General features: G+C 40.9%; 1 protein-coding gene across 3 annotated transcripts in view; it reads left to right on the top strand.

Moving 5' to 3' along the window:
• The window catches only part of STAT6 (signal transducer and activator of transcription 6), a 101,088-nt gene that overhangs the window by 71,899 nt on the left and 4,146 nt on the right, over positions 1–25,043 (top strand). For all 3 annotated transcript variants that reach the window (XM_087886678.1, XM_087886681.1, XM_087886680.1), the window contains exons 16-20: positions 13,310–13,456; positions 15,095–15,155; positions 16,265–16,360; positions 21,762–21,839; positions 23,722–23,889. In XM_087886678.1, coding sequence (XP_087742804.1) covers positions 13,310–13,456; positions 15,095–15,155; positions 16,265–16,360; positions 21,762–21,839; positions 23,722–23,889 — 550 coding nt within the window. The remainder of the gene's footprint in view (positions 1–13,309; positions 13,457–15,094; positions 15,156–16,264; positions 16,361–21,761; positions 21,840–23,721; positions 23,890–25,043) is intronic.

Genomic DNA, 25,043 nt, shown 5'->3' with positions numbered 1-25,043 from the left:
ATATTGTGGCAAACCCATCATTGCCTGTGTGACTGCATTCTGGACGAGCTGAAGCTTTCAAATGGTCTTCAAGAGCAGCCCCATGTAGACAGCAGCATTGCCGTAGTCAAGCAGTGAAGTAACTGGGACACAAGTGACTAACTGAAGGACCCCTCAATTTAGGAAAAGGCACAACTGGTACACCAGATGAAATTGGGCAAAAGCCTTCCTACTGGCACCTGCTCAATGAACAGGAGCTGTAAACCCACAAAAACTTCCAAATTAGGTATTATCCTTGATAAAGGATAAAGGGTCTGATGGACCCTGAGCGGTTCCAAATGGAGCCTGGGATTATACCTGTCTCTCTTTCCCACGCCCTGGTCGAGACTCTGGTGGATGCCTGGGAAAAGGCGACTGCCGGGGCTCTCAACCGGGTCGTGCCTTTGCGGCCTCTGACCCGACGCAGATCCCGGTTGGCCCCTTGGTTTACTGAGGAGCTCCAGGAGATGAATCGTCGGAGGAGAGGCCTGGAGAGCTGTTGGAGATCCAGCCGTTCCGAGTCTGACCGAGCACAGTTGAGATCTTTCGCTCAATCTTATCTGGTGGCGATGGAGGTGGCGAAGCGTGTTTACTTCTCCGCCCTCATCATGTCTGCAGATAATCGCCCGGCCGCCCTATTTAGGATGTCCCGCTCCCTTTTGAATCAGAGAGCGGGAGATGACCCTATGCGGGGGCGGGCCAAGGAGTATAGTCAGCATCTGCGGGACAAGATCGCTCGGATTCGGGATGGAATGGACTCCAGCTGGGCAGGGTCAGTTTGATCCTGTTAGTCCCGAGGAAGTGGACAGGATCATGGGGAAGCTGAGTACCTCCACGTGTTTGTTGGACCCGTGTCCCTCCTGGCTCGTTTATTCGGCCCGGGAGATTACACATGGCTGGATCCAGACAGTTATTACGGCTTCCTTGGGTGAGGGGAGTTTCCCGCCCACCTTGAAGGAGGCGGTGGTGAGACCCCTCCTCAAGAAACCTGCCTTGGATCCAGCTATTTTGAATAACTTTCGTCCTGTATCCAACCTTCGCTTTATTGCAAAGGTTGTTGAGAGTGTGGTGGCACATCAGCTTCCGTTGGCCCTGGATGAAACATTATATCTGGACCCGTACCAGTCGGGTTTCAGGCCCGGATACAGCACGGAGACGGCATTGGTTGCACTGGTGGATGATCTGTAGAGGGCTTGGGACAAGGGACATTCCTCTGTCCTGGTCCTATTAGATCTCTTGACAGCTTTTGATACCATCGACCATGGTATCCTGCTGCAGCGCCTTGAGGGGTTGGGAGTGGGAGGCACTGTTTTATGGTGGTTCTCCTCCTACCTCTCTGGGCGCTCGCAAGCGGTGTTGGCGGGGAGACAGAGGTCGACCCCGAGGCCCCTTACATGTGGGGTCCCTCAGGGGTCGGTCCTCTCTCCCCTTCTGTTCAACATTTATATGAAGCCGCTGGGGGAGATCATCCGTGGTTTTGGGGTAGGGTATCATCAGTATGCTGATGATACCCAACTCTTTATATCCACCCAAATCAGCCCAGTGATGCCCTCGACATGATGTCCCAGTGCCTGGAAGCGGTGCGGCTCTGGATGGGGAGGAACAGGCTTCAGCTCAACCCTGCCAAGACAGAGTGGCTATGGATACCGGCATCCCGGTTCCAAGGGAATATTCCATCGTTGGCTATAGGGGGTGAGGTGTTGCCCCCTGTTGATAGGGCACGCAACTTAGGCATCCTCCTGGATTCACGGTTGACTTTTGAAGATCATGTTACGACCGTGACCAGGGGGGCATTTGCCCAGATTCGTCTGGTGCGCCAGTTGCGCCCCTACCTGGACCGTGATGCCCTACGCACAGTCACCCATGTGCTCGTCACCTCCCGGATCGACTATTGCAATACTCTCTACATGGGGCTGCCCCTGAAGACCACTCAGAGGCTTCAGCTGGTGCAGAATGCAGCCGCGCGGGTAGTAATGGGAGTGTCCCAACACTCTCATGTTACACCTCTCCTGCGGGACTTGAATTGGCTACCAGTTGCCCTCCGGGTGAGATTCAAGCTGCTGGTAATTACCTATAAAGCCCTACATGGCTTAGGCCTGGGGTATTTGGCTGACCATCTGCGGCCAGCGACAGCTCCCCATCGCTTGGTGCGTTCTCACAGGGAGGGCCTCCTTGGGGTGCTGTCGGCCAGACAATGTCGGCTGGTGACCCCTAGAGAGCGGGCCTTCTCTGTGGGCGCACCTACCCTGTGGAATCAGCTCCCCCTGGAGCTCCGGGTGGCCCCTAACCTTCGTTCTTTCCGCTGTGACCTTAAAACATGGTTATTTCGCCTGGCAGGTTTGGACTGAAGGGGTTTTAAAGGGGATTTTAATGGTCTTTTTATAATCATATTGGGTATTTTTAACGTTGATTTTGCTTGTTTTTATTGTTGTGAGCCGCCCTGAGTCCTTTCGGAGATAGGGCGGCATACAAGTTCAAATAATAAATAAATAAAACTCCATACAAAGTCAAAATTGGATTATCCCCAGATCTGGGTGGTCCAAACACTCAAACCCTAACCCTAACCCTGTCACTTGGTCTTGGTAGGATTGAGTTAGAGACAGTTCTTCCCCACCCAAACCCAGACAACCTCCAGGCACTTGGACAGAATTTGACAGCTTCACTTGGCCAGTCTAGACTCAAAAGGGTACTCTCATCATACTAATGTTACTGAACCCCCAACTGGCAGTTCACCCAGCTATTTCATGTAGATGTTGAAAAGAAGGGGACAGAATACAAACTTGTGGCACACCACAAGCAAGAGGTCTCAAGGAAGATCTCTTCCCACCAATCAACACCAACTGGAATCAGCCCTGGGGAAAAGAATAGAGTCATAAAATGGTGCTCCCAATGACCTACTCAAGGAATCAGCTGAGAAAAGTACTAGGATCAGTAGAATCAAAAGCCACTGAGACCTCCATCCCAGCTCTGCCAAAGATCATCAATAAGCTATGATAGGAATAATACCCTCATCAACTGAATACCATGGAAACATCTGTTCCCCTTCCCAGCTCTAATCTGGAGCAGGGTTGGAAGGGAAGAATTAATCCCTTTTTTTAAAAATTTGATTTATATGCCGCCCTTCTCCGGAGACTCAGGGCGGCTTACAATGCGTTAAGCAATAGCCTTCATACTTTTGTATATTTATACAAAGTCAGCTTATTGCCCCCACAAACTGGGTCCTCAATTTACCTACCTTAGAAAGGATGGAAGGCTGAGTCAACCATTGATTTAAAAGGGCAAGGAATTAACTAATTACATTCTAGCACTCTGCTAATCTCTGGTTGTAAGGGCACTGGGAAGGATGGGTGTGGTTATTGATGCAAAGCAGCATGGTTGGAACTGGCTGTCGGTGAAACTCAGTACATCAGCATGAACATACAATGCTGGGTCAAATTATCTACTCAATATTGTTCTACTTCTCTAATTAACAGCAGTGTTTCTTAGGGGTTTCACATGAAATCCGTCACGTTCCTATCATGGAGCAGTTTCTGCTTCCACCATTTTATAGTGGCTCTCTGAGCTTTCATGTATATACTGTATATATACCCCCAACAATTCCTCCTGGGATCTCTGTGCCTCACTGAAATACACGACTTGCAGGACTTCCGGTTGGTGAATCCCAGCGACATGGCGTTGTGACAGCGACCGCTGCCTACAGCGCCACTTTTCTGCCGCGTTTTGGGGTCCCCTCGAGGCGTGGGAGCTCGGAGAGCTCCGCGGACGATAGCGGGGTGTCGGCAGGCAGAGCGGTGAGGAGCAAGCACTCTCTGCTGGACTGATTACCGCTGTCAAACTAACGCGGCGCGTCTGCTTTAAATGGCAGACTTGAAGCTGTGATAGCCAACAAAGATAGGAAGCAAGAAGAATTCGGTGAAATTGGTGCCTGTGATCATTCGTACTACTCTCCCCTGAACACGCTCGGAGTGAGTTCAATTGGATTGTGCTGGCTGCGTCGGATAAGAAGGATCCTGGAAGGAATTGGCGGCGATTGTGAGGTTGGAGGAGATGGGTAGGAGATGAAATCGCAGACGTGCCGGTGAGATTGAGGACACTTTTAGAAAGGGAGACGGAGCCTTCAGTGGATTGGATTGATACTTTGTTTCGAGAAAAAAAACTTTGAAAGTTAAGAGTGTGGAATAGACTAATTGAATAAAGGAACTGGATCTTGGAAGTGTGGTTGATGTCAGGACTAATAATAAGACTGTTTTGAGCTGAGAGACTGAGAAGGAGCACTTGGGGAAGATAACATGGCTGATGAAATCTGAATGACATTGCAAATGGAGAGGGATTGAACTTAAGTGCAACGCGAAGCAGATCATACAGCAAAGCGTGCCTGCTGCATCACTGTAAAAGAACTTTTTCATATTTTTGGTTTCTTTTCCCTTTTGCTCTTTTATGACTGAGAGAAGTTATTGAGCAATTAATTAATCAACGAGTTGGGTAAATAACAACAACAAAAAAAAAAAACCATCAGAAAATTTATCTATTTACAAGTATATATCTACATTAATATTATATACATTACATATTTCATTTTAGATAATCTAAATTAACTGTGAATTTATTTAAAATTTATTAAGTGCCTTTTAGACTTTTTTTTATCAAGGAATTTATATATGCTATAATCTTATATATCTTATACATCTTATAATTGGATTTTTCCCTTTCTTCTTCTTCTTTCTCCTTCTTACAATTACTGATTCTTAATTTTGATTAGCTTTTTATAACTTAAATTATTGAATATTGAGATTGCATAATCAATTATTTATATTTGTATTTAGATTACTTAAGATATATTAGAAAGTCATCAGTGTTTAAGTGTTAAATAAGGAAAGATAATTTGCTTAAGTAGTGGTAGCAGGTGAGAAGGTTACCTTAATTCAAATTAGCTTAACTACTAATTGATTAATAAGTGACTTATTACAGGATAGATTTATGTAACAGATAAAAATTAGAATTATTGAATTATTGTATTACTAAATAATATTGAATAGTGGAACGGAAGGGAACGATCTAATATAAATTTATTTGATAGAGGTAGCTAAATATTGGTGGATGACAATCTGGAAAAATATCGAAAATATAACAAGAAAACAGAAAAAGATATTAAAAGAGATGATGAGCTTCTCATCCACGGTGACAAAAACAGGAAAGAAAACATCCTCAAATCCCACGATTACAACGACATCACCTGCTACACAGAAATTGACTGAAGGTCCCTCTAAAATGGAGAAATCAGGAATGCTGCCCACAATGCAAGCAATGCAATCAACATTGACAGCAATACAGGACACGATGATTATGTTGCAAGAAAAAATGTCTAGTAATCATACTGAATTGAAGACAGATATTAGGGCATTAGATCAAAAAATGATTGGTATACAGGAATCGATACAAACTAATACACAGAAGATTAAAAAGATGGAAGTTAAAATGGAACAACAGGAAAAAAATTTAGATGCGGTTGACCAAAAACTGATGGAACAGAACAGGGAATTGGCAGACTCAATTACCCAATTGGAAATGGATCGAGCCTCCTATTATCTCCGTTTCCAAAACGTTGCGGAAGATAAGGAAGAAGATTTGTGCCAGGTGATGGCAGAATTAATTGCGGAAGTGCTACAACAGGATAAATTGGACATTATAAAGGAAATTGACGAGGCGTATAGGGTCCAGACAAATTATGCACGAAGAAATAAATTGCCAAGGGAGGTGCATATAAGATTTGCAAGGAAGAAGGTAAAAGATATCCTCTATAGGATGGCAAGAGAGGACCCAGTAATGCATAAGGGAAAGGAGGTGATCATATTGAAGCAAATTCCAAGGAGGGTAAGGGAGATAAGGAGAGATTATAGGTTTTTGGCTACCCAATTAAACAAAAGGAATATTCTCTTCAGGTGGATTTTACCCGAAGGCATGTTGATCACATGGCAAGGGAATAAAGTTAAGATAGATAGCTTAGTAGTAGCTCAAGAGTTTTTAGATCAATTACGAGCATCTGAAGAGGATCAAAGCAGTAAAGAGGAGTTAGAGGTGGAAACATCGAAAGAAGAAGCAACCCAGCAGAAAAGAGAGAAAGAAGGGACATCGAAGGGAAAGGAGGAGGAAGATAAGGATAGTAAGGAGACAAAGAAAGACCAAAGCCCACAAAGAGTCACACGCGCCAAGAAGTATTAGGATAGTACACAAAAACTAAGAGATGGATGATTGGAAATTGATATCGGTTAACGTAAATGGTCTAAACGATAACAAAAAGAGGAAAATCTTTTTTACAAAATTAGCTAAACAAATAAGGATATAGTGTGCCTTCAAGAGGTCCATATTAAAAAGGAAAATCAAAAATATTTGGAATATAAGAAATTGGGGAATCTTTATACATCCCTAGCTGATAAAAAGAAAAGGGGAGTAGCATTGTATATCAAGAAGGAAATAAAAGCTGAACTAAAATATGCAGACCCGAAGGGAAGGGTATTAATGGTGGAAGTCAAAAGAGGCAATTATCCAATTTTATTAACAGCAATTTATGCCCCGAATGAAAACTTAGGAGACTTTTATAAAAAATTAGGAGAGAGATTAAGCATGATGGATAAGAGCAAGATTTGCATAATTGGTGATTTTAATGGGGTAATAGATTCGAATAGAGATTATAAAGGGATTAAAGGTAAAAAGAAAAAGAGAAAAAATTTACCAAAACCATTTTTTGATATGGTAGAAGAACTTAATCTAGTGGATATTTGGCGGGTTCTGCACCCATATCAGAGGCAGTATACATATTATTCTAATCCTAAGAAATCTTGGTCTAGGATTGACATGATGTGGATTAGCAGAGATATAGGGTTAGATATCAAGTCAATAGAAATCATGCCCAATATTTGGGCAGATCATAATCCATTAGAGGTTAAATGGGAATGTATGCATAAGAGAAGTAATACAAGATGGAGATTAAATAATCAATTTCTAAAGGACAAGCAAAATGTTGAGAAAGTAAAAAAAGAATTAAATCTATTTTTTGAAGTAAATGAAAAGGAAGTAACATCCCGAGGTATCATATGGGATACAATGAAAGCGTATATAAGAGGACTAGCAATATCGTACAGTGCACACAGGAATAAGGAAAGAAGAGAGAGGCAGAAGGCACTGATAGATGAATTAGGGAAAGCCGAGAGGGAACTACAATATAAACCAGATAATAAGGCTGCTAAAGAAAATTGGATGGTTGTACGGCACAAATTAAATGTTATGGATCAAGAGGAATTGGCATACAAAATGAAACGAACCAAACAATATTATTTTGAAAATGCAAACAAACCGGGCAGGTGGCTGTCATATAGGCTGAAAAAAGAAAAAGAGAAAGGCATAATCCATCAATTGGAGAACCCGGAAGGCCACCTTAACAATAAACAGGAAGATAAATTGGAGATTGCCCGAGAGTATTATGCGGCTCTGTATATGGAAGAACAAATCCCTAATGAAAAGGTGGTCCAATACTTGTCAAAAGAAAGTCTTCCAAAAATCGGGGAAGAGGATAAAGAAATACTTAATAAAGAAATAACGATGACAGAATTAAGGACGGTAATATCAAAACTTAAAAAGAACAAATCCCCAGGTCCAGATGGACTTCCAGGGGAATTCTACAAAAATTCGGATTTGGAGGAAATTTTGTTACCAAAGTTGTTAGAAATTTATAATGAGGCCCTAACAGAATCCAAAATTCCAGAATCATGGAGAGAGGCGTATATTACTCTTCTCCCAAAAGAAGGAGAAGACCCAAAATTAATTAAAAATTATAGACCGATCTCCCTCCTGAATACGGACTACAAAATCTACATGGGTATTTTAGCAGGAAGGTTAAAAATAATTTTGAATAAATTAATACACAGTGATCAAAATGGATTCCTTCCTGGGAGGCAAATCAGGAATAATACAAGGATGATAATAGACATATTGGAATACTATGAGGAACACCCGAATAAAGAAATGGCATTGGTCTTTGTCGACGCCCAAAAGGCATTCGACAATCTTAATTGGCAATTTATGAAACAACAAATTATCCAAATGGAATTCGGATCAAATTTTGTCAATACGATATCCACAATCTATCAAAAACAAAAGGCCAACATATTACTGAATGGAGAACTAACTAAGGCTTTTCAAATTAGAAAAGGGGTACGACAAGGGTGCCCTCTATCCCCACTCCTATTTATTCTAGCATTAGAAGTATTCTTGAGAAAGATTAGGAACAATAATGAAATAAAGGGTTTGACAATCAGAAAAGAGATATATAAGACACAGGCATTTGCAGATGATGTGGTGTTAATCATGGAAGAACCATTAGAATCAGGCACTAAAATTCTGGAAGAATTGGGCAAGTATGGGGAGGTAGCAGGCCTTAAATTAAATAAATCCAAAACTAAATTGTTAACAAAAAATATGACGGAGGTAAGGAAAAGAGAACTGGAAGAATTAATGGAGATCAAAACTGCCAAGAAGGTAAAATACCTGGGGGTCTGGATCTCATCAAAGTGCTCGGCCCTCAGAGAGGATAATTATTTACCATTGATTAGAAATATTAAACAGGATCTGGAAAAGTGGGGAAGACTACAGATATCATTATTAGGCAGAATCGCGACAATAAAAATGAGCACTTTACCTAAGTTATTGTATTTATTCCGAACAGTCCCTGTTAAATTAGATAAAAAAATTTTTTTGGAGCTCAACAGTATTATCAGGAAATTTATTTGGGAGGGAAAGAAACCAAGGATTGCAATTAGGAATTTACAGGACAAGAAGGAAAGAGGGGGCTTTGGATTACCTAAATGGGAGTTATATCAAAAAGCTGCAAACCTAGTATGGCTGAAAGAATGGGCAACCCTGAGAAATAAAAGATTGTTAACTTTAGAAGGGTATGATCTCCAGAAGGGTTGGCATGCATACCTCTGGGATACTGGGAAGAAGATAAAAACTTATTTCCATAGACATAAAATAAGGGAGATATTGATACAAACATGGGGAGAGATGAGACAGAAGCACTATAGGGAAATTCCGAGATGGCTCTCCACCATGGAGGCTATAATATATCCAAATGTTTTAGAAATAGGTAAAACGGTTAGATACAATGAACTATTAGATGGGGGAGGGAACCTTAAAACAAGAGAAGAATTGATGGAAAAAGGTATTTCTATAGACTGGTGGCCATATAACCAAATTAAATCTAGATATAAAAAAGATAAGGAGGAATTTGGCATTGAAACGAGCATAAATGGATTGGACAGGATATGGATGGGTACGGACGACAAAATTCTAGCTAAATTGTATAATTACTTATTGGAGTACGATATGGCAGAGGAAATAGTTAAAGAACCGATGTTAGCATGGGCCAAAAACATAGGACAGAATATAAATTTGAACGAATGGGATTCAATATGGAATAATAATCTTAAAATGACAAAGGCGACAGCTTACAAGGAAAACCAATACAAGCTGTTTTATAGATGGCATATGGCCCCAGCCAGGATAGCGAAGATCTACCCCAATTCGAGCCCTAAATGTTGGAAATGTGACCATCAGCAGGGTACTTTCTACCATTGCTGGTGGACATGCAATCAGGCACAAAAATTCTGGAGGATGATATGGATATGGATTAGAGAAATAATAAAAGAAAATTTTGATTTTGACCCAAAAGCCTTTCTCCTGGGAATTTTGAAAACTGAATATGCAAAAAAGAAAAAGTATTTAATTATACATATTCTGACAGCCGCTAGAATTTCCTTTGCCCAGTATTGGAAAGAAAAACAAATACCACCTCAAGAACATGTTATTGGAAAAATATTGGAGTGCGCCGAAATGAACAAATTGACCTTAGAAATTAATGACAGAGAAGATTCGGAATTTTATAGCGTGTGGGACATGTGGTACGAATGGATGGGTAAAAGAAATAAAGAAGGAAATAGAGGTTAAATATCAACTAATCAATAGAATCTATGTGAATTGTATTATATTTAGCCTTGGAGAGTTGAATACTACTATCTTGAAGTGCTTTGAAATTAAATCTAGCTTTAAGAAACAATACTAAACGAAAAGACAAGTAAAAATGTATGTAGATGTATAAATGTATATAATTGCACCAATGAACCGAAAATGTACCGATTGTATGACTATATGTTATAATAAAAAGCAAATAAAAAAAAAAATGAAATACACGACTTGCAATTTGCCATCAAGCAGAACTCGCCGGTAAAGTTTGGCCACAGTTGTGCATTCTCAGCAGAGAGAAGGTTTAAAGTCTTACAGGAACAATGCGGTCTTGCTAGTAGCAACTCCAGCATCTGGCTTGTGTATCATGATTCTTGGAATCTAGTTGCTTGTTGACTAACCACAACCTCTTCTCTCCCTTGATTTGCTGTTGTAAATTTGACTTGACTTTGGACTGCTGTATTTGGAAATTTGCCTTGCCCAACTAAGTTATTATCAATATCTAACTGCTGTTTCCTTGCTGTGGAGATTTGCAAAAGCAAATCTTTCCCTTAACACACGGACTGTCTGGCTTTTGAAAGGGTGCTAAAAAAAATAATGCCAGGATGGGAAAGTTGGACAGTTTCCCATGATTCACATGCACATCGTTGCGTGGCAGCAGAGAAGATCCAATCACTGGTCCACCACTTTGAAGATCGTGTGGGCTGGAATTGCTGCAGCAGGAAGGTTGGTATTGGAAGGTTGGCTGGTTCTCCCATAAGAAAGAACATATAGCTTTGGGGTGAGAAACAGGAATACAGTCAGATGTTTGTGCAAGTATTTGACCTACTCAAGTTTTTGCAGCTGCCTGGGCATTGACCTCTTGCATTTGCAGCCAAAGCGTTGCCTGTTCAGACAACTACCAGGTTCATCTATTGAATTATCAGTCAGTCTGCCTGCTGGACTGTTGGACCTTAGTTCTTGCCCTGCAATGGAGATTGGATACATAAGATAATAGTGTGGCAGCTTCTAACTCCCTTGGGATTGGAGACTAGCAATGAGAAGAAGAAATGTATGTGTGGGGTGTAATGAGATAAGCTGTGAAGCCTACAACAGTCAGAAATGTACTGTAGCTATTGAGTACAAGAGACAAAAACAGCATAAGGAAACTACTGACTGATGACTAAAGCTGAGTAGTTGGTTACATCTGATGGGACCTGGGAAAGGGAAGGCAGATGATGGACAAAGCATTCATGGTAACATCCAGGTCATAATGGGCAAGGGAATATATGATGGGAATCCAGGAGCAGGCCACTCATGGGGAAGGTGGAGTAAAGACATTCTGCCTTCCAGGTTAACAAATCTTTGATGACCTTGGCCTCTGTTTGATGCTAAATGTCCGGTCACTCAGTAATAAACAATGCATGATCTTAGTGGCTGAGACTAAGTTGGGTTGACCCAAAAGGGAATGCTCCTCTTCAGAGTTGTGCTCACCTGGGTATCAAATATGACAGCCATGACCCCAGAATGGGGATTGAGATAGCAAATGTTATTCAGAAGGCACTGTTACCTTAACAGCTTTCAAGGGCACTGTCCTGAAGGTAATTGAATATGAGGCCGAAGTGGGTCTCCAGAGAGCAGTTGCATCTGTTGCTGCTGAACTAGCCATCCTTACCTGAGTTGCTCAATTCTATTGCTGGATTAGTGGTAGAATATTTGAGTTCTTGGAGAGTTCAATGTGTCCTCAAGTGGCAGAAAGTCACAAGAGCAACTTAGGAGTTCATGGCCATCATGACATTCACGGACCTATCCCAGATCATTCAGAACCTGATTCTTGTCCTGTTACCTGGAAAGTCTTTGCTCTTGTAAATACAGGGTCATTGAAACTGTTAACATGGACATCTGTCTTTTAGACCCTTGTTGTCCCTAACTAGTTGTTAGGATATGGTCTGAGCCTAACAAGTTGTCCAGGCAATATATGTGTTCTGTGACTTTAACATGAATATGTATTGTGTGACTTTAAAGTTTTCCTGCTGATTCATTGTAATGCTGAGTCATGCTGTAATTAGATAATCACTAGTTGTAAATGTATTTAAGAAAGGTACTGTAAAGTATTCAGTTGATGATACGCTACCATAGTGTGTGGAGTTGCTACCATTGTGCTATTATCGTTGGATGGATCTGCTACCATCGTGGTTTGTGAACCAGAGTGAACTTGTTATTCTAACCAACTACTGTTTGTGTGGTAAGGTTTTTGTATCACTGGACTGATTTAACTGGCAAAGACTTGGATTGATTTAAAGACTATGAGATTGTTTTTTCACTATAAAGTAAACTTTTGATAAACCAGTTTGCACATCTCTTATTCATTGCTCTCAGCAACGTTTCTCTGTGCTCTACACTCTGCTGGTTGGTAACACAACAGCAATATCCTTAACACTAGTGAAGGCTTCCTTGTTTGGGAGGACATGGTAAATGCAACCTTATGTGAATGGATGGTTCTGCCTAGCTTGAAGGAGTTAGGTGTGTTTCCTCCTCAATAAGTTATAAAACTGGATCTGGGCAATTTTTGGGCAATCTCCCTTTTCTAGGGAAGGTGACTGAGAAGGTAACCAGATTATCTATTTCCTGGAGGAAATGGATCATCTGGCCAGGTATAGAATGGAGACATCACTAAATATACATGTTGATGATTTGTGGCAAAGCCAGATTGGAGATGTTGCAACTGTCCTGATTTTCCCCAATTTCCTTTGGATACTGTCAATCATGATATCCTAGATTAATAGTAGGGATTCAAAGTGGGATACGTTGTGTTGCAGTGGTTCTCCTTTCTCTACAGCCTGTTCCAGATTGGAGTAAATGTGAAAGAGAATTTGAGCCCAAGTTCCCTGATCTCAGCCCTCCTGTTTAAAATCTACATGAAACCACTGGGTGTCATAGTCATTGATGTGGTGTGTGGTACCATGAGTATGCTAATGACACCTTGTTAGTCATCTCAATCCCAAATCAATTAAGCAATGCTGTTGTTGAGATCTAAAAGGGAGGAACTGATACAAGCTTACTCCAATTTGCATGTTACCCAGAATTGGGTAGTCTTATAAATTTAAATAATCAATTATAATTAGAACTTGTAGAAGTCCCACCCAAAGGCCTGATATACGGAGAAGCCTAATTCAAGCAAATCCAAAGCATCTAGAAGGTGTGGGTGGCTGCTCTGGATCATAGGTATACATTTTGTGTGTGTGATGGGCTGACATTTTCATTTCTTTATGGGCTGTTTTCTCTTCCTTTGTCTCAGGTACCACTCAGGTGGAGAACATCCAGCCATTCACTGCAAAGCAATTGTCAATTCGTTCATTGGCTGACTGTGTTCTGGATCTCCCACAGCTCCATGTGCTTTATCCTAACAGGCCCAAACACGAGGCTTTCAGGAGGGACTACAACAGTGAGTGGTGGGGAGAAGGACAGGGGAGAAGATACAGACAGAAGGAGGCTCAATATTTTACAAGAGTGTTCCTTCCCCAAGTGAGCTCTTCCTCTCTTGTTCCCGATAGTCAGGGGCAGAATTTAACGTTTCCTGGAATATATCTGATTGAAAATCAAGTTAGAAGAAGGAGGCTTGATGGAAAAAATATGGCCTGATAAGGCGTGGCTTTCAAAAACGAAATCCGGAAGAATTCCCTTATTTAAATTATTGGTTCATTTAAAATATATATATATATATTTGGGCTTACTTACACCCAAAAAGAAATTTTCTGCCAATATACAGCATAGTGAGAAATGTAACATGATTAAAGTGTACAAACTAAAAAAACAACAAAGTAAAATGGCAAGGCATAATATTTTTTTTCAATTAGATAAGGAAATTTAATTTATATTCAGAATTCCCAAGAAAAAAGCTGAAAAGGGAACAAAACAATACTCCTCTAAGAAGTTATTCCAAAACTGTTTTGCCACTATAAAGAAGTGCCTCTGTTTTAGAGACTGTAAATACTGTGTACATGGTCCTATAGCAAGAGGGCCGTTGCTGGTTAACTTTCTTTTTATGTGTTTCTTTTTTTCCCCTTGACTTTATATTTGTTCAGATGGATGTAGGAAAGATTAAGTTAAGTTTGAAAAACAGAGGAGCAAAATTAAAGTCAGGGAGGGAAAAAATGGGTTCTGTACAGATTCTGAAGGACAGGATATAATCTAGTGTATGTATATGTATATTTATTTTTTATATAAATCTTATTATTTATGCAAGGGCAATATTTTATTTGTCCCACAATCAAAATAACTAGAAATGTTTGGGAAGTCAAATGCAATTTTGGTGACTGATCTACTATAATTGGAACTTGGCAGCTTAATATGCTCATTGTGTAATGCTACTATTAGCTGAATAAAATTATCAAAATGTAGTAGAAAATGTTCTTATAAATCACAAAATAACGTGAAAGTGGGACTTAGTATAAACACATATAAAATGGCATAGACACGACCAGGGTTGATTTACTTATCCATATCTGATTGCTCTCCTCAGTTCCATACTGCATTTAAGACAGAGCTAACTTTCAGCAAATCCGTGAGTTTTGTCATAGTTCAAGTGACATGCCACATAATTGAACAAAAGGTGTGTCTGCAGAGCTTTTGCTGTATGTCAGTCAGAAAATATGAAGAGGCTCATTTCTATTGATGAACCAATATTTTTTTTTTTAATGACTCAGAAACTGCTTGGAGATTCTAAAGATAAGGCCAAGCAAGTCACAGGATAAGCTCCATCTAATATTTGGACAGCAGATCATAAGTTGAGTTTCTGCCTGGATCATTTCCAGCATCCTTGTCTGAGAATTTCTAAGAATCGTTGAATACACTGAACATCAAACCCCAAACAATTGACTCATCCCTTTTTGGGACTCTACCTTTCCGTAATTGATATCATCAGGAAGACATCAGGCTGGGAACTGCTGTTATAGAGGGAAAGCAACTTCTGCTTTAGGGCTTCCTCTTGTTACAAAACTTCCTTGAAATTTCTTTGTGTATGAACAATATGAACCAATTTGTGCGTTGAGAAGCTAAAATGTGGTTATGTTTCTTCCCGCAGCAGAGACACGAAAAAACACCAGCAGTTATGTCCCAGCCAGGTTAACAATAACTGTAGACACGTGAGTGTGTGAATTCTCCAACTTTTTTCCTCTTCTTTTAACGTTTCCTGGGATTGGGTACAAATATGTTGACCATCTTTTCCTAATTAACCTTTCCAGGAGTAGTCAGTAAATTCAGACCTATCTTAATGTAGCTCTACTGAAATGAAGGGGAAGGTCTGAAAAGTACTTTGGTCAGATGGCACTTTCTTTCAGCTATGTCCCTTTTGTCCTTAGAACATAGAACATAAAATAACAAGGTTGGAAGGGACCTTGGAGGTCTTATAGTCTAAGCCCCTGCTCAAAAAGGAGATCCTATGCTATTCTGGATAAATGGTTGTCCAATCTCTTCTTGAAAACCTCCAGTGATGGAGCACCCACAATTTCTGGAGGCAAGCTGTTCTGATTAATTGTTCTTGCTGTCAGGAAATTTCTCCTTAGTTCTAAGTTGGATCTCTCTTTAATGATCTTCCACCCATTATTTCTTATCCTGCTTTTGAGAATAGGTCGACCCTCTCCTCTATGTGGCAGCCCCTCAAATACTGGAAGACTGCTATCATGTTGCCCCTAGTCCTTCTCTTCACCAGACTAGATATACCCAGTTGTCTCAACCATTCATCATACAATTTAGCCTCCAGACCCCTTATCATTCACCCCTTTTCTCTGTACTTTTTCTAGGGTCTCAGCATTGTTTTGTGTGTATCGTGTTCTTCCATTACTATCTTACTGCACTTCCAGTTTGGGCTGTTTCTCTCTCCCTCCCTTCTTACCATGGGGAGAGGAATCCAACATAACATCATCAGACAGATGATGGAAACTAATGGATAGATCTGGGTGGGGTTTTATTATACACCACCCAGGGTCACATTCATGAGAGGGAAACTACTATATATTGTAAATTGGATGGATTTAGGTTTAGATTTAGCTGATTTAGATTTAGGTTTAGATTAAGATTTAGATTTCACCTTCTCCATCAGCCTTTATTTTATCCTAATGGAGCCATTTTGAACAAGGCAAGGGAAAACACTCTTTAAGATCAGATATGCCTCTTAGATCAGAATCTGCAAAAGTGCCAAAAGTGACCTGTGGCTTAACAAATGGATGTTCACACAAGCTGTATTCAATTCCAGACCCTGCTCATTCCCTACATCCATTCAGAAACCAGTTGACACTCTGGGCGGTTCTAATGTGAATCTTGCGGTCCATTCTGATTCAACTTATCATGAGTAAGTATCAACTTACTGATTGATTGCAGAGAATCCTACCATTGTGTTTCTATTATATAATTGGTTTTAATTGTGGGATTTTAAATTTGGGGGTTTTATAATTGAGCCAATTATTTAATAATTTTAATTATTTTTAAATTTTGTCTGTCTTTGTGCTTTTAATCAGGCTGTACACTGCCCTGAGTCCTTCGGGAGAAGGGCAGTATAGAAATAAAATTAATAAATAATAATAAATAAATAAATAATAAATAAATAATGAACGTGTGTCTACGAAGCAGTACCAAGAGGAAGTACCTTCACATTGCCCCCATTCTTTATCCCCCAAACCTTCAAAAGTCTCTGTTTCACTCCTTTAATATTGAAGGAGAATGCTGTAGAGGCCCAAACTTGAGCTATTCCTGGTCCTGGAGAATGACAATTCTCTGACATCAGAGAAGAAGGAAAGAGAATAAATTACTGTTTGTTTTCCAATCCCATCTATATTCTTAGTTTACCTTGTGTACATGTACCTGATTATATTGGTGGGGGGGAGGAAGATAAGATAAGATAACAGAACTGTTGTTCTGAAGAGAAGCTGCAATTTCAGGAAAAAGGTTGAGGGCAAGATTTCTCACCAATGGAAAATGGTCCACCTACAAGTTCTCTAAAGCTGCTGCCTTACAATGGAAAAGAACAATTTCATTTACTGTGATGTGAAACCACAAGGAAAAAAAAAAGATTTAGCTTCCAAGTAGAGCCAGTACAATAGGATCATGTCCAGAGCAGTTTCTGAACTTCTGCAAAGAGATGGAGAGGAAAAAAAGAACCATGAAATGCAGCTATTTATAAAATGCTTCAAAGTAGGATTGACGTCAGCATCATCTTCCCTTTGATTTTATGAAAGAAGATTTGGAATGTGAAAGTACTGTGTTAGGTTTCTTTTTTGATAGTGCTGATGTGTATCCTTGGTATGGTTTTGTTCAGATGCAAAAAATGCTGATTAATTCGGTGTATGGGTAAAGAGTAACGAAGACGACCTTGAAAGAAATACGCAGGAACCATTACTTAGGCAAAAGAGACTGAAACATTATTTTATACCCAGAACAACTAAATCCCATTCAGAAGCAGCTCAGGCAGACCATAATATAAGAAGGAAGAGGAAGTACAACACAATGAGACTTGAAAGACTCATGTCAGCTCCTTTGGATAGATGAGATCAGGAAATCAACTCCGCAGAAAGGCTAAAACTACTTTGAAAATTGGCTATAATCAGGGCCGGATTTTCCTATAGGCTAACTAGGCTTCAGCCTAGGGCCTCAAGATCAAGAGGGGCCTACACAGCTGCCTCCGATGGCTAGAGGGAAAAAAACCTTCAAATTCTTGCCGCAGGGCCGCCCTATAGCCAGTGGTGCAGCCGAACCCTTTGCTAAATTGCTGGCTTGCCCCGCCCCTCCGCACCACTATTTATTGCCAATAAATAGTGGTGGGCGAGGGGCGGGCGAGCCAGCAATTTAGCAAAGGGTTCGGTGTTTTTTTTGTAATTTTATTGGCCCCCGGAGCTTCAGCAGAGACTAATTGGCCTCCCGGCTCTCAGCTGATTTATCTCGGCTGTTTTGCTCAGGGCTCTTCTGCTTCCTTGCAAAGAAACGAAACTGAAACTGCTTTGCTCTTGCTGCAAGGTTGGAAAATTAGGCAGGCAGAATTCTTTTCTTTTTCCTCACCAAAAAAGGTAGGTGCAAACAATTTAGGGAAAAAGAGGAGAGTTCAGAATTTTAAAACACAAAAGAAAAAAAGCTCTATTTAACTACTAGGGAATTGTAATAATTGAGATACTATTAATTGTATATTTCTGAAAGCAGAAATGGTTAAGTTGTGGTTTGGAGGAATATATGGGGGAAATTATTTGGTTTATTATTATTGGTAAATATAATTAATGGATTTGTAAGAAATTGGATTGCATGGAAATAATTGGAATATTCATGTTCATATTGATTAATATACAAAAAAGGTAGTTATATAACTAATTGATTTATATTAAAATGTTGAATTTATATTAAACAACTAATATTACATAATTAACCAATGTGAGGATGGATATAAAAATAGATGACAATGGGAAGGGGTATAATATAGAATAGAAGGGAAAAATTGAATTTGATTAAGATTAGAGATGAGGATGAAGGGTAATATTGGTTTTTTACAAAAATAGATGAATAAATATGGCAAAAAGGAAATACAGAAATTGTAAATTTAATTGAAATGACTAAACACTGTTTAAATTTGTGAACCGGCCAAATACTCTGTTCAAAGAAAATACATTGTATGTTTGTATGTGTGTTTCTAATTATTGTTATTTATTCATATTTGTTCTCTTTTATTCTTTAAAGTTTAACAATTCAATAATTTAATATCTTTATATTTGCTTGGGGTTGGCTTTCTTCCCTTTCATCTTTTTTATTGTACAGCAATCTTTCTCCTCAAACCTACCACCTGTCTCTTTTCTTTCCTTCTTACTTTCTCTTCCTCCCCCTCTTCTTCTCCTCCCTACTTCCTCTTCCTTTCTCCTTCTCCTCCTCTCTTCCTCCCTCTCTTACCCTCCCTCCTACTCTAATTTCCCTTCCCTTCCTTCATCCCTCTCTATTGCTGTATCCTTTTATGCATATGGACTACTCAGAGGGCTGAAAAAGTTATTTCTGACTGGTCCTCGCACTTTTGACCAGGCCTCGAACTTACGACTGTCCTCACATTTTACGTTTTTCCCCTATCTTGTCACCATGGTGAAGAGAAGCAGTTGTGAAATGAGTGACATGGTTGTTAAGAAAGCTGCATGGGCATAAATGTGAGAATGGTCATAAGTGTGAGGACCGGTCAAAAGTGCGAGGCCCAGTCAGAAATGACTCTTTTCTGCCCTCTGGGTAGTCCTTTTGTGCATATGGACTACTCAGAGGGCTGAAAAAGTTATTTTTGACTGGTCCTCGCACTTTTGACCAGGCCTCGAACTTACGACTGTCCTCACATTTTACGTTTTTCCCCTATCTTGTCACCATGGTGAAGAGAAGCAGTTGTGAAATGAGTGACATGGTTGTTAAGAAAGCTGCACGGGCATAAATGTGAGGATGGTCATAAGTGTGAGGACCGGTCAAAAGTGCGAGGCCCAGTCAGAAATGACTTTTTTCAGCCCTCTGAAAAAAGTTTATGCACATAGCCACACCCACCTGGTCACATGATGAGCTAGCCACGCCCACCCAGTCACATGATTGCCAAGCCACACCCCCAACTAAGCCACGCCCACAGAACCTGTTGTTAAAAAAATTGAATCCCACCACTGGTGAAAGGGCCTCATAAGTGGAATAGCCTAGGGCCTCTTTTCATCTAAATCCGGCCCTGGCTATAATTATATCTCATTCTGAACTTAAAGATGTTTCTGCCCCTTTTGTCTAGGTGGCAGTTCCTGCATATTTCTGTAAGATCATCTTTCTTACTCTCTGTGCTAATATTCACTGGATTCTCTGACCTCTTCGTGTTAAAAGCAGTGATTCAGAGGGTGAAAGTAGATGTTGGCTGTAATGTGAATGAGAGCAGATGCCTCATTTCTCCCTCCCCACCCCAATTATTTTGACAATGCAACTCCCCTCCCTTTTGTGCAAAGACATGAATCTCCAATTCTGCATCATTTTTTATAGGCTTCAGTGACCTTTGATATTGAAATAGAGCCAGTTTAGTCTAGTGCCGAGGTCTTCAAACTTGGCAGCTTTAAGACTTGTGGACTTCAACTGCTGGCTGGAGAATTCTGGGAGTTGAAGTCCACAAGTCTTAAAGCTGCCAAGTTTGAAGACCTCTGGTCTAATCCTTAAGCACCAGGTTAGAACCAGGAGACAGTGAATTTGAGTCCCGTTTTAGGCATGAAAGCCAGCTGGGTGACTTTGGAGCAGTCCCTCTCTTTCAATGCAGTCCACCTCACAGAGTTGTTGAAGGGAAAATAGGAGGAGGAAAGAGGAAAGTTATGTTCACTGCCTTGAGTTATTTAAAAATAGTAAAGGCAGAATTATTATTTTTTAAAATGTGTGTCTCTCTCTCCTTGCTTTGTAAAAAGATCCCTATCTCTATTTCAGACCAAAGTACTGTACTTAGAAAGGACACCAATGCATTGATTGGGAATTCTGCTTGATTTAGGTGGAAGGAGAGAAGCTTCAAAGGAAATAAGTTATGAGGAAAGATTAACCACTCTCTCCTGTGCTAGTTTTGCATCTCATGGCATCATGCAAGTTACAAAATGGTGCCTATTGTGTGATAAAAATTATATTAGATAAAACCAGGGGTGAAATCCAGCAGGTTCTGACAGGTTCTGGAGAACCAGTAGTGGAAATTTTGAGTAGTTTGGAGAACCAGCAAATACCACCTCTGGCTGGCTCCAGAATGGGGAGGGAATGAGGATTTTGCAGTATCCTTCCCCTGCCATGCCCACCAAGCCACACCACACCCACCAAGCCACGCCCACCAAGATGCGCCCACAGAACCAGTAGTAAAAAAATTTGGATTTCACCACTGGGTAAAACCCACTATTCTGGTTACTCCTCACTTAGAGTGGTATGTGAACTCGGACTCTTTCTCCCCACCAAACCTTTCTCAAAAGGCTGGTGAAGAGAGAAGACCCCATCTAGGCCAGGCTTCTCTACCTCAGCAACCTTAAATGTGTGGACTTCGAGTCCCAAATTTCCCATCCAGAATGCTGAGTTGAGAAACCCTGATCTATACTGCCCTTGAAGGCCACTTGAAGGAAGAACAAAGTAAAAATGCAGTAAATTAAGTATAATGGTAGGATTTAAAAAAAAAAAAAATAGTGATGCGATCAGTACAGGTGATCCTTGACTTACAATTGTAATTGAGTCCACAATTTTTGGCCCGAAGTTGTGACTATTGTAAAACGGGTCACCATGTGACCAGACTTGACTTTACAACCTTTTTTGTGGCAATCGCTAAGCGAGCATGGCAGTCATTAAACAAATACCATGGTCTTTGTTAAGCATCGTTCATCGTTCGCTGTGAGGCAGTTTTTGCCAGAAACTGGAAATAAATGGTGGTTTTCAGAAAAATGTCATAACTCAAAGTCACGTGGCCGCAGGCACTGCAAATGGCTGTAAATGCGGCCTAATTGCCAACCATCCAAAATTTGGTCATGTGACTATTGAGAGGCATATGAGAGACCATTGAGAGACCCATTCAAAACTGGATCATCAGTTGTTTTTGAGGGGGGATTCTGTTGTAACATCGACTAGTTACTAAGCAACTGGTTGTAAGTCAAGGATTATCAGAAGGTAAAAAGAAATCAGTGCAGATGTGTTGTATGCTCATTTCAACATCGACAGAATGTTGAGATTATTCTGTCCAGTGTTTGACATAGCCTTCTCTGTGTTTGCCACAGCTCACCAGTGATGGTTCCATCATCCATTGGGACATCTTTAGCCAGCAGCACAACATATGGAAGCTCACAGTTGCCATTGTAAGGGTACCTTCTGTTTTGTTTGTCTCAGAAAGAATAGCGGGGAGCAAGCAGGACACTGACTGAATGTTATACCGGTAGTCCTCACTTAAGCAACACACTAGGGACCAGCAACTCAATTGCCAAGCCACCTTATCGTTAAGTGAAACTTCATATTACCGCACCCAGACTTATGACATCAGGTTACATTGTGGTTGCTAAGTGAAACACCCCTGGCTGGTAATAAGAGATCATGTGACTTACGCTTGCATTTTTACAGCCGGCTTTTCCATTGACTTTGGAATCCAGCTGTGAAGCTTACAAATGGTGATCGTGTAACCTTGGAGTACTGCAATGTTCATAAGTGTGTGCTGATTGCAAAGCACCAGAATGGCAGTCATGTGGCTGTCGTATCTTTGAGGATCAGTCATAAAGTTACATTTTCAGGGCTGTCCTTATTTCACAGTCACTAAATAGCAATTGTTAACCAAGGAATCTGTCCTTAGATCTCACTAAGAACAGAACTACCGTATTTTTCAGACTATAAGATGCTCCGGACTGTAAGACGCACCTAGTTTTTGGGGAGGAAAACAAGAAAAAAAAATCTGCCTCAGCCTCCCAGAAATTTGCCTCCTTACAGCAAACAGCCTGGTCAGGTTCAGCACAGCCTGATTTAGCACAAGCTGATTGGTTGTTGGATCTGTCTCCTGGAATACCGCCTATCAGCTGTTCCAGGCTGCGGGGATCGCCACTGCCCATTGCCGCCATTGCAACCCATCGCTGCTGCTGCCTATTGCCACCTCCGCAAACCCCATTTTTGGTCTCCGTGTGTCCCATTTTTGGCCCGTTCCAGGCGGCGGGGACAGGTTTTAGTTTTAGTTTAGTTTATTTTGGATTTATATACCGCCCTACTCCCGAAGGACTCAGGGCGGTGAACAGCCAAAGATAAAACACATATAATATAAAATTTAAAAAACAATTTAAAACACATTAAATAAATTTGGCCCATACTGATTAAAACACCCGTGGTTTTTTTTTTTAAAAAAAACCAATTAAAATTAACAATTAAAAGGAAGTTAGGCCAGGCCAGCCTGTTGAAATAAAATAAAATAAAAAGGTCTTGAGGGCTGGTGGCAGCACCTGGAATGGGCCAAAAATGGGGCACATGGAGGCCGAAATGGGGAGCACGGAGGCGGTGATAGGCAGCAGTGGCAATGGGTGGCGACTGTGGCGATGGGCAGTAGCGATCCCCGCAGCCTGGAACAGCTGACAGGCAGTATTCTGGGAGGCAGATCCAACCGCCAATCAGCTGCTTCTGCTAAATCAGGTTGTGCTGAAACTGACCAGGCTATTTGCTGCAAGGAGGCAAATTGCTGGCAGGAAGAGGCCGAAGAGTGGGGGCTGGTGGGTGGGCAGGGCTTTGGCAACATTTGCTGTATAAGATGGACAGACATTTTGACCCACTTTTGGGGGGGGGGTGTCTTATACACCGAAAAATATGGTACTTAATCCAGCACAACGTCGAGACCTGGGCATAATATATAGAAATATTTATTTATTGAAATGTGCAATATGAAAAAGCAATAAAAATAGCTATTTGCCCAATATTGATACCAAACATAAAGCCTAAGACTAATTTAAATATAATTGGTTCATTTAAAAGCATATTTGCATATTGTCATATTAATTTAATGCAAGTTCTCTTTTTCATTTTGGAACTGCAATATTGGGCAATCAACCTAAACTACCTAGAGAGCAAAAAAACCTCAGGGTCATTTTCCATCATTTTCTAGTCCATTGGCTTTGGATTTTAAGTTGATACCACCTAGCAATGTCAGGATACCCTATTCCACTTTTCAGTCTCTAGAACTGCATTGTGACCACTCTTTCTTTCCTCTCATAGTGAATTAATGCCTTGCTCATACCCTTTGGGCAATACTTCGCCTCTTGGTCAAATGGATTCATACCCCATGTGCCAAGATGTAGAGATGCCGGACCTCTCTTTGCCCACTGAGAACACCATAACATACCCAGGGAATCTTCAGCTCCATGTGATGGCAGACCCGTTAAGGTGAGTGTAGATGGCATCTTGAAGGTGGAAAGATAAAGCTAATTATCAGAGACATTTCTCATGATGGGGCTTTGCAATATTGCTTTTTCTTCCTGTGGCTTTATCTGAACGCATGTCATTGCTTCCTCCAGAGTCCCCAGAAATTATAGCATAGGGAACCTTTTATCAGATCGATTATTTCAAGCAACCTTTCAAAGGAGGACAGGATGGCATACTTCTTAGTTGATTGAAACACTAAGCCAGGGATCAGCAACCTGTGGCTCTGAAGCCGCAGGTGGCTCTTTCACCCCTCTGCTGAGGCTCCCTGTCACTCAAAATATGCGTCACAACCGCCAATGTGCAACACCCGCCAGCACGCGATTGATTGAGCTTTTCAACTCCCGGTAGGCCAACCATGGATAAATCCAAGAAAAGAAAAGTTTCAGAAGAAAACAGAATGTTTAATTCAACTACATACGCTAGTTTTGTGGCTGCTCAAGAAATAGTCAGGCATGGGAAGGGTTTTGTGGCTCCTGGTGTTTTCTTTTCTGTGGGAAATGGGTCCAAATGGCTTTCAGTGTTTAAGGTTGCAGACCCATGCACTAAGCAAATTAGCTTAACTATCGATGTCCTAGTTTCTGATGCATGCAAAGCAAGGAACGTGTTGCTGAGGTTAGTTATTGAGAATGAAGTAGACACTGAATGGCAGGTAAAATGGGGCAGGGCAACGTGGAAGACGCAGTTGAGAATGATAATTGTTGGGCTGACGCCTATAGAGGTTCTCAGTCATCCAGGTCATGGTTGTCCCAAAGGTGCTTTTTTCAAGAGGCAACTGGACTGTCCGGTTTTTGTTTGAAGATGTTTCGCTTCTCATCCAAGAAACATCTTCAGCTGTGAGCGAAGAAGAAACGAAACGTCTTCAAAGAAAAACCGGGAAGTCCAGTTGCCTCTTGAAAAAAGCACCTTTGGGATGTTGGGCTGATGCAATTTGTTTTGTCTACTGATAAGAAGCCAAGGGAGCTGGGGAATGGAATGGCTGCAATGGGGTACGTAGCTGGATTCAAACTCGCAAGTTCTTGGCCAGAAGCCAAGAAATTGGGGAGGGAAAATATAATGGGATGACGGCATGATCCTGCCTGTTGGTTGCGAGGTGCTTCATGAGAACCAATTCCTCA

Source organism: Pantherophis guttatus, chromosome 2 (assembly GCF_059756535.1).
Source record: "Pantherophis guttatus breed Tessera chromosome 2, ASM5975653v1, whole genome shotgun sequence".
Lineage (NCBI taxonomy): Eukaryota > Metazoa > Chordata > Lepidosauria > Squamata > Colubridae > Pantherophis > Pantherophis guttatus.
This window is presented reverse-complemented; position numbering and strand designations above follow the sequence as displayed.